The sequence below is a fragment of the Monodelphis domestica genome, chromosome 2 (genome assembly GCF_027887165.1).
Source record: "Monodelphis domestica isolate mMonDom1 chromosome 2, mMonDom1.pri, whole genome shotgun sequence".
Taxonomy (NCBI): Eukaryota; Metazoa; Chordata; class Mammalia; order Didelphimorphia; family Didelphidae; genus Monodelphis; species Monodelphis domestica.
Genome location: NC_077228.1, coordinates 527,374,992 through 527,389,950, shown reverse-complemented (window position 1 = coordinate 527,389,950; position 14,959 = coordinate 527,374,992). Strand labels below are relative to the sequence as shown.

Genomic DNA, 14,959 nt, shown 5'->3' with positions numbered 1-14,959 from the left:
CACATGGTTTTGAGGGATTCACTTTTGGTCTGTTCCTCCTTCTCTAAAGCATGGATACTGTTTACACTAGGACACATGAGGGAAATGCTTCATGAACCTTAAAAGGATATAGAAAGATGTGCTCTTCCTACATATTAGTGAGGCTAGAGAACTGGGGTAAGGGGCAGTCAGGAGAGGATAATCTGTGATCAGTCCATTGTGCCAGTTGTAACAAAGGATTACATCATATGCCTCAGAAGGTCAGTGATAAATTATACAGAAACTATTCAGCCCAGAAGGAAAGGGAGCAATGGAAGGTGGAAGGAGGGATGGTAGGTAAGTAACAGGGCCTTGTTCAAAAGTGTCCCCTCTGCCCACTCTTTGTCTGTGGATCTTGTCACCCACACAGGCTACTTCTCAGTCCCAGGATGGGGAGATGGGCTTGTCCTCATTCTCCCTGTCCATTCTCAATAGGCCCTTTTCCTCCCAAGACTCTGAAATGAAGATGGTTCAATAACTCATGGTGTCCCCTGTAAAAATTAAAATTAATGTGCCATAATAAAACTATATTTTAGGAGATTTATTAATGATCCTTAGAAATAAAGCAATAAAAGGGGTACCAAATAAAAACCAAGTTTCCATGGCTAATCAGCCAGTTTAAACCCTTGCTTATCACCACCATGCTCACGTTCATCAAGGCAAAAAGAGTTTGTGGCCCACCAACCCACTGGCTAATATCCCTTGTCTACAGGAAGTACACAACGACAGGAAGTCAGAGGGATCCCGGGAAATGTAGTTTTTTTAGGGTAACAGATTTCTAATTACACACCCCTAAATGGTGTCAAGATGTCTCCTCTGGCAAGTGGCTGCTGACTCACACAAGCCCCAGGGGCTCACCCTTTCCACTAATCAGACAATTCCTCATTCTTTTTTTCTGTCAGGTATCAAACAGCTGTTGGAGCAAGACTCAGTGCAGAAGATCTACAATGGACTGCAAGGATATTAAGTGGATAAAATTGGACTTTAACACGATAAATGGATCAGAGATATTTATTATCTGCAGGTGTGCTTTTTGTAAAAGACATACAAGATTTTGTTTTCTAATGACCTTCATGGAGTGAATGAGAAAGTTTGCATTTGTCCATTTACAATCAGAAAAGGAGTGAGGAAACCGATTGACTGAAAGATTAACTCTTACCTCTCCTTTTGAGGAGCCAATGCCTGGTGCTCTCTACAGAGTTCTGGAACCTGAAACAGTAACAGCCGGCAGTGACTTGGAAGCTATGGAAAAGCATCTTCAGGACATGGGGTGGTGGTTAGCCATTTTACTCAAAGTTTCAAGTGGAGAGGTCTGTTTTTAAATACATTTGGTTGTTACTTTTTCTCGTTTCTTGTCTTTTGTTCTAGTGATACACCTCTCTTCCTGTTCTCCCTCTGTTTGCCTTTTTTCCTCTTTATATTTTGCCCTTTTGAACCACTTGGATTTTTTCCTTGTCAGAAGAATGAAGGAAACAGACATCCTAGAGAATGATGAGAATTCTTTTTCCACACCTACTTCTGGTGAGCTAATTTAAAGATGGGTTTGAAATTCCTGACTAGAGTTAGAAATGGCCTTTTCCGTCTTCTACAGTTTGTACAAGAGAAATGGCTCCTTTGATCCACCTAGCGGGGAGCTACACTTAAAAGTGCATGTCCTTACGTGAGCTGTTGGGAGGGGAGAGCATTTCCTAGAAGTCCTTGTATCAATCCAGACCAACCCTGAGCATCCTTCCCATTTGCCAAGGATGGATTTAGAAGAGACTGATGGCTTGAGGGAGTTAGAGATAAGATTTTAGGGCCCCAAGAGGAAATTCCTCTACTAAAGGGGTTTGCAGTTTTCATCTTTGCCGCCAGGGGGCTTCCCCCAGTGGCCAGGGCCAAACAGTTCTGTGGCTGTTCCCCAGAGCCAGGGACAGGCTCAGTCTTGGGCCATCCTTTGATGACATGACATTCCTGCCAATGTAGTGACCAGCAAGAAAGGGGAAGGAGGAGGTTTCCATGGAGATGAAGTATTTAAATTTATTTGCGGGTGGCTCTGCCTTTCATCCTTGAAGAAGTGTTCAGAGTTAAATTCAAAGGGGAAAATAGTTGGCCTGTGACTTTGCAGTTTAGGAAAGTTTAAATCATCGATTGGGTAGGTACAGCAGGGCTCCTGTTTCTTTTGGATTAGACCCGGTCCCTCCTGGGTGTGGGTAAAGACCTTATGAGGAAATTTCCTGCATCTGGTTAGCACTTCCTCAGCGAGCGTTTGTTCAGGCTGGTTACCAAGGACTAGGAAGAAAAACAATGCTCCTGCCTTCAAGGAGCTTTTCTGTTCTAGTGGTAGAGATGGCATGCAAATATATAAGCAAGAGTGTGCTGGAACTGGCTCAGATGGCCTCAAGAGAGCTAGCTGATGGTTAAATTTTCAATCCAAGCATTTATACCTTGCAAAGCAGTAAATGCTACAAATTAAGACTTGATTTATTGTTTTATTGATGGTCCAGACTTGAGAGGGCAATAAAGAAGATGTTTATAATGCAGATTAAACTTTAAAAGTATGTTCTGCATTGGAGAGCTGGTGGTTAAAGATTTGCCAGCATACATACATCTAAACAAAATTAAAAAGAGAGGAAGAACGTAAAGTGTGAAGCTAGCCTTGAAGCCAAGAAGATCTGGGTTTGGAAAGTTGTCCTGGTTCTGATAGATTGTTGTACAAGACACTCCCAGTGGTCTAGGCGGTTTCCAAGAAAGTATTGATCCAAATTGATGAGGGGGTTTCCTCACCTGGAGTTCTTTATCACTGTGAGACCTGTACAAAAAGGAGACAGGAACAAGGGAGTTTTGAGGGCTCGAGGGTCAGCAAAGATTGCATGTGGAAGGTAGAGTTTGGTCTGAATCATTGAAAGAAGGGCTGGGACTCTGAGAAGTGGGGGGGGGGGGCGCTTTGCGCAAATGGGAGAGAGAGGAAATCCCCGGTGTGTTTAACAGTAAGAAGGGATTGTTTGTGGAAAAGCCAGGAACGTCTAAGGAGACTGGCAGCTGGGGTTACATGCAGAGCACTTGCAATGCCAAATGGAGGCATTTCCAGCTGGTTCTCGAGGCAGTGGGGAGCCCAACAGAGCCATGAATGGTAGAGTGACACGGACAGGTCTAATTACTTCTACAGCTGTATGGGGGTGGATTAGAATGGAGGGAGACAAGGCAGGGAAACCGATTAGGCAGTGCTGTGCCATCCTTTGACACCTGAGGGTTGTCATTAAGTGGCTTACCCAGACTCACTCAGACCATGTCGATACATGCCAAGAAGCAGGAGTGAGCCCATCTCTCCATTAAGCCAAGCTTTCTCTTGGGGCTTACTTTCCTGTTGCCACCAGTGTCTGGAATGCATAGAGTGGCTCCCCTTTGCTCCTTTCTCCCCCTGTAGTTCTCTCTAACTGCCCGTCAGAAAGCCATCCCTCGGTGTGGCTCCACTTGCCATTCTTTTTATTTTTCAATTCACAAGCACTTATTTTCTCTCTTTTGTCCCCCACCCCCTGCAAAAAACAAAACACCAAAACCCAGAGCATTTTTAATGTTGTCTAAAACCTATCAGGCAGTGGGTAGTCTTCTTCATTGTTGGTCCTCTGGGCTCTGCCTCTGTTCTTCAGTAGATGGTGGCAGGTATTCCAGTCAAAGACCCCCTCTAGCTGCAGAAGGAAATTCCACAGTCCCCATATCTTGGCAGAAAAACCTCCTTATCTCCAGCTCTGAGTGGTGGGCCAATCAAAGGCCCTTTAATCAAAAATAAAGGTATTTTCCTTCCGATAATATCTGGCCACAATAGAGCATATCCAGCAGTTAGGAACATGATCCCCTTTACAACTCGGGAGAAGATAGCCTCCCCAGGGCTAGCTGAGTAGGGCCTGGTGTCTACCTGCCCACAGGAGCACTAGCTGCGGTCTGGAGATTATATTTTTTTGTGTAATCGACTCCTTTGCCAGCCTATTGCCAGCCTATTGAAGCCAACGGGTTCAGTCTTAGAATAATGACTTTATAATCTTTGACTGAAATGCTGTCAATTTAGAGGTTAATGCAAATAAAGCTGTATATTTTTCCTCACCCAGGTTCATGGAGTCCCTGAAATCTATCCATGAACCACTTTCAGCTCCTTGAACGCCAGGTTAAGAACTCCTGATTCAGCATACACACTTCCCACACCCTTTGTGACTTAGGAGCCTTGCAAGTTATCTGGGGCCGAGTGGGTGAGGCTTCCCCCAGGGAGGCAATGCTAAAACAAAGGGAAGCAAACCACCTTTTGAGAGCAGCCTGACCCAAGGGAAGAGCTTTGGGCCCCTGCAGGCTTCACAATATTCACAATTACACAAAAATGTGAAGTGACTCCACAATAACTTCCCTCCTCTCAGCCTCATGGCTAGTGATAGAGTAGCCAGCAGCCCTGAAGAGAACCCCTGGGTGTAAAATTTTATCTCAGACCCAACTAGAGGCAAAAACAACTAAACATTTTAGGACTGACATCCTTTACTGCAAGAGAGGCTTCCTAACCATAGCATCCCCTGGTGGATGGGCATCAGAGTCAGGTAACCATGGAAGTAGTTTGTGGGGAGGATGGTCTGTATTTTAATACTTTGCACTAAGTGCTTTTGCTTTAAATGTAGCCTCTAGATGATTAGTGTAAAGTTTCAGGATGGATCTGATCTGTGAAAGGCCTTGAGAGCACAGGAGAAGGGGAACCTGGCAGGGCTCCTGGTTCTGGGATTGACAAGGGGCTCCCTGCGAAATACTTGTAGTGAAAAGGTTGCTACCTGGGGGATGGGCGTGGAGGTGTTGCAGGGTAGAAAGGAACAAGAGTAGGAGCTGACCATTCCAATTATAGCTAACAGACAAATCCCATCACCTTGCAAAAAGAACAGTAATAAGACAGAAGGGAAAAAAACGCCTCAACCGTTATAACTGAACATGAATGAGCTCACCCCCAAAAAATGAGGAAAGTGACAGGATGGTCTAGAAAGCAAAATCTAACAGCATACTGTTTACAAGCTACACATTTGAAAAAGGATTCACACAGCTAAAAGAAAGGAATAGATAGCATTTACTATACAACCCGTGAATGACGGCATCACAAGAATGCAGATAATCATGGGGAGCAGTCATGATTTCAGAAAAATAAAAATACTCTTAGAAGCGATAAGGAAAATATATGGACACCATAGATAATAAATACCCATACTAAATATATATGCTCTGAAAAGCATAGTGTCTAAAAGTTAACTGAACTTTGGAGATAGTCAGAAAAACACATTTGGAGGACTTTAATATGCTTCTTTGAGATGTAGATAAATCTAATAAAAAGATGAACAAGAAAAGTTAGATATCTCTTAATGGGAATCATAACAAGTATACATACTTCTCAGCTTTGTATAACACCTTTACACAAATTATTTACTAGGGCATAAAAAAAAATGTAAACAAATTCAGAAAAACAAATTGAGAAAATCCTTTACTGAATACTCTATAAGAGAGAAGAAATAATTGAAATCCTATAAATCTTAGGAATTCATGGGTCAAAGAACAAATAATCCAAACAATAATTCCAAATAAAAGGATCACAGTGAGACAACATTCTTAAAGATGTGGGACATAAGCAAAGTGTTACCTAAAGGAAAATGTCTCCAAACATGTTCATCAACAATAGACAAAAAATAAATGAATTGAATTTACCACTATGGGAAAGGGGAAAAAAAAAAACTACTACATACCTTTCAAAAAGTAAATTCCAAAACAAATTTTGAAAATTAGATACATTTTTTAAAAATTCTGTGAATTAATAAAATTTAGAGTGAACTTCTTGAAAAAACTAATAATAAACAAATCATTAGCTAATTTGATATAGCATAAGGAAAAACCAACAGGAAAAATCACAATAGATAAAGTAATAATATTTGTTAGAAATCCTTCCCAATTATAAACCAAAAAAATTGATAACTTAAAAAAAAATAATAAATGAATGAAAACAGGCCAGACCATGTAATAGCAGAATAAGAAACAGAATTTAAAACAACCCAATCAGAGGCAGCTGGGTGGCTCAGTGAATAAAGAGCCAGGCCTGGAGAATGGGATATCCTAGGTTCAAATGTGGCCTCAGAGGACACTTCTTCCTATCTGTGTGACTTTGGACAAATCACTTAATACCCATTACCCAGCCCTTACCACTCTTCTGCCTTAGAATTGATACTTAGTATTGGTTGTAAATTGGAAGGTAAAGTGTTTAAAAAAATTTTTTTTTAATTCAGTCAGAAAAAATTTAAAAATTAATTGAAGTAATCAGTAAGTAGAAGGATATAAAATAAGCCTTTAAAAATCATAAGCTTTTCTGTATTTTACAAAGAAAGAAGCAAGTGCTAAAAAAAAAAATCCCGTTCAAAATAACTAGAGAATGTATAAAATATCTTGGGGTCTACCTAACATACTTGAGATTTATCTGAATACACCTATAAAATACATATTTATAGAAAAGTAATTGGATAGAGGTAAATTGCTCATGATTGGGTTATTCTACTATAACAAATATAATGAGTCTACTTAATTTACTGGTTTATTGTGATACCAAACTACCTATCATTTTAGAATTGTATTTATTTTAGATTTGGATTTCAGATTTGTAGATTGTACAATTTAGAATTATTAAAAAAAATAATAAGATTCCCATAGAGAATCAAAAGATCATTAATCTCAAGAGAAAGAAAGAATGTAGAAATCCACAGTAGATCTCAAATGATACTGTAAAGCAGTAATCCCCAAAACTAGTAGGTACAGATACTTAGTATAGCAATCATGAAAACTCCCAAATGGCTAGTGCTGGTCCTGGAGTCAGAAAGACTTGAATTCAAATCCTTTCTCAGATACTAGCTGTGTGACTTGAATCAAGTCCCTTAAACTCCATCAGTGTGTTTCCTAATCTGTAAAATGGGGGTGATAATAGCACCTACCTCCTAGGGTTGTTGTTGGAATTCAAATGTTAAATTTATAATAAATTTTTAAAAACAGGTTGTACTGAATAGACACTGTTTTGTGGGTAGTCCCTTCCATTTCCTTATATAGAGAAATGTTCACATTTGTTAACATTTGTCAAGTTCCAAATTATAAAAGGGAAGTTAAAAGAAGGCAATGTGGTACTGGTCAAAAAATGGAAAAATGGATAAGTAGAACAGATGAGGTAAAGAAGACACAGAACCAACTTAAGATAGCATAGTGATAAATTTAAAGACTTAACTACAGGGGTACAGATTCCCCATTGGACAAAATCTGCTAGGAAAATGAATTTCTGTCAGAAAGAAATTAAATTTAGACAAACCCAGATATCATATACCACAATAAACTCCAACTATATAACAGCCTGGATTCAAAAGGCAATAGGATAAAACTAGAGGGAAGAGAATGAAAATACTTTTCACAAGGAGTAAAGAATACTAACCTGAAAACAAATAAAAATGATTATAAAGATAAAGAATTTCATTTACATAAAATTGAAGTTTATGACCTAACAAAATTGATGCAGTTGGAATTGAAATAAAAATATTTAAATTTCTGTGATAGAAGTCAAATATTGAAGATTTATAAAGTTTTGATGGAAATATATAAGAACAAAAACCATTACATATATGCCTTAGCACATAAATAGTAACAGCCATATAAAAATATTCCAAATCACTAATAATAACAGGAATTTAAATTAAGGCAGCTCAAGTTTCATATCATAAATTGTCACCTTTGGCAAAAATGACAAAAGAGAAAAACAGCAATTGGAGAGACCGTTAAAAAAAAATAAGGCATGCTAATACATTGTTGGTGGAACTGAATTGGGTCAATTATTCTGGAAAGCAACATGGTTACTAACCAGAATCACTAAAATAGAGATATTTTTTAGCCTTGTTTACTATGCCAACCAGACCTCAGTGAGCATTGGTGGCTAAGATCCCACCAGAGACACAAAGCTTCAGTTACTTACAAGTGAAAAAAGAATCTCAGCCATTGTGTCCTCACAGTTATATGCCAAATATCTGCCATGTTTGATTTTGTTTGACCCATATAGGATCTACGTGTAAAAAGGAATATCGTATGAGAATTGAGGATTCTGAGCAAAGAGAAGCTCCTCCAGCGGCAGAGACTCGTGGATTTTCTTTCTATCCCCAGCATCCAGAGAAGTGCCTGGCACATAGTAAGTATTTAGTAAATATTTGGTGGATTAAATGGAATAAAAGGTAAAGAACAAGTGGAGAGCTATAAAGTGGGGTCAGAGGTTACAATTCACTTTTGTAAGATTAAAATTAATATCTAATAACTCCCAAGTATTATATTTTTTAAGATTTATTAATCACTTGAAGTAAAAGAAATAAAAGACAAAAAGTAAAAAGCCTGAGTAAAGAGAAGTTTTCCCAGCCATGTTTTCATGTGGAAAAAGCGAGAGACGGGGTCACACACAAACTTTATCTCCAAAACATAAGGACTGACCGTGAGAAGGAAAGAGGGATGCTGGGAATTGGAGTCCTGGTGAGAAGATTCTAATTATGCAACTTTAAGTAAAATCTAAATCATTAATATTTTCTTCATTGCACTTTTAAGTCTAGAAAGCGACAAAATGATAAATCAAGTCCTGTTTTGGAGCATTTTTGCTGATTTCCAAAGTGTAAATGCACACACCAAATGTTTAACAATTATTGGTTTGCTCAAGCTGGTTCGAGCTGGCTCCAGGAGGGCACCTCGAGGTGAGGTTCACTTTAGGTCACAAACTCATAGAAGTTGGATAGGACCTGAGAGACCCTCTAGTCCTTTCTGCCCTTGGAGAGCTTGTTCTAGCCTTTGCTTAAAGACCTCCAATGATGCAGTAAGTGAGAGGTCTTCTGGCCTCAGATCCATCATGCCTGGTACTTCCTTGGAGTCTCCTTACAGAGAGTCCTTTCCTTCCTTCTGAGCCACTTAGTCAATCCACAAGCATTGACCGAAAACATCCCAGACACTCTGCCAAGCTCTGAAGATGCAAAATCAAAAAGTAAGACAGCCCCTTCCCTCAGGGAGCTTATATTCCAATGGAAGAAGTTAACCTATCTCAGAGCAGGGTCTGTGACAAGCTTACAGACCTTACTTTTCTCTAGACTTTTTTTTTTTAATCTTCCAAACTTACTTTGACCTCTCCTGACCCAAAGAGATGTTCCTCCATGCCCCGCCTCTTCAGAGAGCCATTCCTTGTGACAAAATAAAAAGCAGAAATGTAGAAATTTAGCAACACTTACTCAACGTATCAATAAAGTCCAGCAGCATAAATATAGTTCTTCATTTCTATTTGTCAATTCTTTGCTAGGTCTGACCCTCCTAGAACTGCCCCCTCCTGCTTCCTTCCCAGTGTCCCCTGCTCCGTATCTTCAGCCAAACCTTCCAACATGGAGGTGGGCTTCTTGGCCCTCAAGACTGGAGCTCAGGGAAGGACTCTGAATAGTCCAATCCCTTGCTTTCCTTAGCAGACCTTTCTCCAGCCACTAATACTCTGCCTGAACCCATTTTTCACTATTTATCACACTTCCAAACTCCCCAGAGTGGTCCAAAGTACAGATACTTCTCCCGCCATACATGCATTTATAATAGAAAGTTGAAAAAGTCTCACCCCAAGCAGTCCAAAACCAGCCTCCTTTTTCTCTCTTAGGCAGGGCTTAGACATGAGGTTGGTCTAGGATCATAGGGAACTACTAGGGTTTTCTTCCCCTCCTACCCATCTTCCATCCCCATCTTGCAATTTGTGCTCTGCCCTTTTTGTTTATCTTATGAAAGGTCTTTTAATGGTTTGTTGCTGGGAGTTTTCCAGCTGTATCTCGCTCTTCATGAGCCCATTGAAAGTTGTCTTGGCAAAGATACTGGAGTGGTTTGCTATTTCTTCTTCTGGCTCATTTTACAGATGAGGAAACTGAGGGAAACAGGGAAAAGTGACTTGCCCAGGGTCACATAGCTAGTAAGTATCTGAGGCTGGATTTGAATTCAGGTCTTCCTCCTGACTCTGGGCCTGGTACCCTAACCACTGTGTTACCCAGTCATTCATAGACTGGTTTGCTCTGCAGATTGATAGGGGAGACCTTAGCCTACAGAACATAGAATGTTAGCATTAGAAGTGAACTGAGAAATGGGTTCAAATCAAGAACACATGTGATACCCAGTGGAATCATGCGTCGGCTATGGGAGAGGGGGAGAGAGGGGGGCGGGGGGAGGAAAAGAAAATGATCTTTGTTTCCAATGAATAATGTTTGTAAATGCCCAAATAAAATAATGTTTAAAAAAAGTGAACTGAGAACAAAAAATGGCATAACTAGAAGGAATCTTAGCAAATAGGTCATGAGATGTCAGAGGAGGAATTTCCCTCTGTTGATTATTCCTACTTCATCCTAGATGTATATTATTTATATGTAATGATTTGTAAGCTGTCTGCTCCAGGAGACTGAGCTCCTTTAGAGCAAGGCCTGTCTTTGGTCTTTCTTTGGATCCTCAGTACCAAGTCCAGGGCCTGGCACATCATGGGTAATAATTAGCTGACTGGATGACCCTCACAAGAGACTGGTTGAATAATCCCAGAATAGAAGGAAATGTCAGTAGAACCTCCCACAGCTGAATTTGCTCTTGGAACCCAGTGGGATCACTTTCCCCTTTCCCCAGTGGCCTCCAATGCAACGCTGAGATGGGTGATGAGAAGAGGGTGCAACTTCAAAATTAACTATCAAGAAAAACTCATCAGCTCAGAAGAACAAGAAACTGGTATTAGCAAAGGACTTCTTAGAGTGACCAAGAGGTTATTCAGTGTCTAAGTATTGTGCTTAGATAAATGGGAATAGCCCAGCCTCTGACCCTCAACCCTCTGCCATCTGGCTCTGGGCTTTCAGCCATATGACCAATTTATTCTAGAACATTAGCCAGGCAGGTAGACTGAGAAGTGGGAAATCAGTCCATTCTGTTCAATGGACAGAAGCATCCACATCAATAAGATTATGGAGCCAATGAGTCATTCATCTATTTAAAGATAAAAGATTGTACACAGAGAAAAGGAAAGTAACTAATGGGCAGCTAAAGATATATGTGTCTGAATTCTGGGCTAAGATGGCTGCAGAAGAGAAGCAAGGGTCTTCTCCTCACCACCGACCTATATAAAGTGCCTCAAAAGGACAAAAATCAAAACCAGCTAAATGAAGGGGCTCTACTGTAGGGTACAGCCTTGAAGATAGGCAGGGTTTGGGCATTTCCACGCTATAAGGGGGTAAAATTACTCCTACCAAAGCATGAGCTTATCACCTCTTGCCCACTCCACCTATGGTGTGAGCACAGGGCAATCTCTAGGTTGGGGGCGGGGGGGAGGGGAGGGCTGGCTGAGGACACCACAGATTTACCCCTGAGAGCAGCAAGAATTGGGATGCTAGGAAGAAGTGCAAGAGAATTTGGAAGCTGTGATTGACCCCTATGAAAAGGGGAAGAGACAAGAACTCACTATAAAAGTCCCTGAATTGCTGGGGCTGAAAAGGGAAGTTGTCTCCAAGAAGGAAGTCAACTTCAAGAAGAAGGTCGGCTCAAGGAAGAAAGTTGGTCTCAGGAGTCACCTTCAGTTCAAGTCATCATCTTGACCTGCCTCTTGGAGGGAACTTGGGTGAGTGGATAGCTGGCTTTCCCTTCCTATCTTCTGGAGAGAGTTTAATTCTGGTTGAATGTCAACAAGTCCTGACTGAGTCAAGCACTGGAGCAATAGGCTAAATGTCTTCTCTACCCTTCTGTATTTCTCTACTTTCACTCTTTCCACCTCTTTTGTAAATAAAAGCTATTAAAAGTCATTTTGACTTTGAGCAATAATACTTTGAATCAGCAACCACCATTATTATTTATAATTTTCATATATTCTAGTCAACCACTAAAAATTAACTCTTACGAACTTCTTTCTTTTCCTTCCTTCCTTCCTTGGAAGTTTTCTTTCTTTCTTTCTTTCTTTCTTTCTTTCTTTCTTTCTTTCTTTCTTTCTTTCTTTCTTTCTTTCTTTCTTTCTTTCTTTCTTTCTTTCTTTCTTTCTTTCTTTCTTTCTTTCTTTCTTTCTTTCTTTCTTTCTTTCTTTCTTTCTCTTTTCTCCCTTCCCTTCCCTTCCCTTCCCTTCCCTTCCCTTCCCTTCCCTTCCCTTCCCTTCCCTTCCCTTCCCTTCCCTTCCCTTCCCTTCCCTTCCCTTCCCTTCCCTTCCCTTCCCTTCCCTTCCCTTCCCTTCCCTTCCCTTCCCTTCCCTTCCCTTCCCTTCCCTTCCCTTCCCTTCCCTTCCCTTCCCTTCCCTTCCCTTCCCTTCCCTTCCCTTCCCTTCCCTTCCCTTCCCTTCCCTGCCCTGCCCTGCCCTGCCCTGCCCTGCCCTGCCCTGCCCTGCCGTGCCCTGCCCTGCCCTGCCCTGCCCTGCCCTGCCCTGCCCTGCCCTGCCCTGCCCTGCCCTGCCCTGCCCTGCCCTGCCCTGCCCTGCCCTGCCCTGCCCTGCCCTTCCTCCAGGGCAGCAGAAGAGTTCTAAGGGCTAGGCAATGGGAATTAAGTGACTTGCCCACCACAGTTGCACAGCTAGGAAGTGTCTGAGACCACATTTGAACCCAGGTCCTCCCATCTCCATGCCTAACTATCCACTGAGCCACCCAGCTGCCCCTGAACTCATCTTTTCTTCCTCCCCTCTTCCTAACTTTCCTATTACTTTAGAGCATGCTGCTGTACTCCCAGGCACGCAAGCTGGAAACCTAGATATCATCTCTTGACTCTACACTGCCAACACCCTGGTCCAAGTCTTCCTTATGCCTGGGCTATTACAATAGCCTGCAGGTTTGTCTCTTTGCTTCAGTCCATCCCGCACTCAGCTATCAAATTAATCTTTCTAAAAAGCAAGTGTAACCATGTCGTCTCCCTGTAGGGCTCCCCATTTCCTCCAGGATCAAATATGAAATCTTCTACTTGGCTTTTAGAGACCTCCATGTCCTACACTTTACTATCATTCCAGGCTTATTCTTTACGTGTACCCCATCCTGTACTTTGCAATCTAGTGCCGTTGACCTTCCTGAATGAGACACTCTTCTCACTCCAAACACTTTTATTTGCTGCTTGTCCCCACTGCCTGGAATTCTCTTCCTCCTCAGCTGTGCCTCCTGAATTCCCTGCCTTCCTCCAAGTCCCAATTATAATTCCAGTTTCTACAGGACGTCTTCCCCATCCCCCCTTAACGCAGATGCCTTCCCCATTGTAGGTTTTCTCCAAAATATCCTGTTTTAAACTTAACTAACAGTTTGCATCTCCTCTTTCATGTTAGCGTGTGAGTTCTTTGAGGATTGTTTGTATACCCAACCCTTGGCACATGCTGTAGTCACTCAAAGAAGCGCTTATTTTTGTTTGCCTTGGAGCCGCTGGTTTGGCACAGTCCTTAAAATGGGAATTCGGTCTGGCAACAGAGCAGGCGTGGGAACTCTCCAGACAAGCAAAGCAAAACTCCTCCTGACTAATGCATTTGCCATATTTGCACTTCTCATGCTCCCTGAGTAGCCCACAGAAGGGGCAAGCCTCAATGGACTGACAGTCTGGTTTCACTGGATGGCTCAAGTCCCAAGAGGCTTAGAGGAAAAGATTTTCCTCTTTCCTTAAATCCAATAAAGGGGAGCTTAGTTGAGGGTTTTAGTTAAGATCAGGGACTGGAGAGTTGGGGTTAGCGAGAATTTAGAGTAGGAAATCCACTAAGAAGAAATCCCCAGGAAGGGATATCTAGATTTGGTGGGTCCAGGTAGATTGGCATTAGTTTAGATTATCCCAAATCCCCTTTTCACCTTCCCTTGTTTATTAAATACAATAACTGTCGCTGTGTTCTATAGTGATCTGTGTTTATTAGCTCAGGGTCTGGCTCTGCCTACCTTGGGCTTGGGCAGCCTTCCCAAACCAGGTTACTGGCCTAAATGACTGCCTCCTGAAACCCAACAGTTATATCACTTGGAATCCATCCTTATGGGTGCTACCACCCCTTTCAATGACCTCTGAGTCATTGACCACATTCAATGACCACAAGGTGACTAAAGATGGGCAGGATATAATGGAGAAGATGTGGGGCATTGAATGAGGGTCAAGGAATGGGCATGGTGTGGGGGGGAATCCCCAAACGTGCCTCTTCTTATCCCTATTGCCGTAGCATTGCCTGGGCTCTCAACTGTATCTGCCCTCCTCTGGAGTGCTTTTTATGAAGCTTAGTAGAATGGGGGACTGTTCAAAGCGCCTGGTGGTGATCAGGGCAATCAGAGATGCTTTGATTTTCCAAAGAAGGCTGAGGTGATATTCCAGAGAAAGGGAGTGAGACTCACATTTGGCCAATATTTCAAACCCCTTTTTCAAGATATGACCAGGAGAAATGTTTTGCACAACTCTCTTCTCAAGCCTTATGCAGAGCTCCTCCTTCATTCCATGAAGATAGGTGGGGAAGTGGTACAAAATGGTGGAGAAGAGACTCCAATGCCATCTAGTCCAAGCGAGACAGGAAAGGAACTTTCACTATGACACACCTGATGTAGAATTGTCCAGCTACTGCTAGAAGACATCCAGGGAGAAGGAACCTTCCATTCTCTCCCTGCCCACCTTCCCAAGGCCAAACATTACACAAGCAGGCACAACTGGTCAATTTTTCCTCAATGGTTTACAGAATTGCATGTGTAAAATCTGTATCAGATTGCTCACCAGCTCAAGGAGGGAAGAGAGAATTGGGGAACTCAAACTTTAAACAAACACTGAATGTTAAAAATTGTTTTCACATGTCATTGGGGAAAAATAAAATATTAAAAAAAAGGTTTCTTCCCACAGTGAATAGAAATTGGCTTCTTTGCAGCTCCCCACAACACAAACTCTCTTCTTTTCCCACCTCCGGGTTCTGGCCCAGAAGGAAAAGAGAACAAATTTC

General features: G+C 41.8%; 1 protein-coding gene across 1 annotated transcript in view; it reads left to right on the top strand.

Moving 5' to 3' along the window:
* The window catches only part of DNAJB11 (DnaJ heat shock protein family (Hsp40) member B11), a 30,274-nt gene extending 28,913 nt beyond the window's left edge, over positions 1–1,361 (top strand). Inside the window, exon 10 of the mRNA XM_001377350.5 lies at positions 921–1,361. Within this exon, the coding sequence (XP_001377387.2) occupies positions 921–985 (65 nt within the window). The 3' untranslated portion in view covers positions 986–1,361. The remainder of the gene's footprint in view (positions 1–920) is intronic.
* Positions 1,362–14,959: the final 13,598 nt, after the last annotated feature.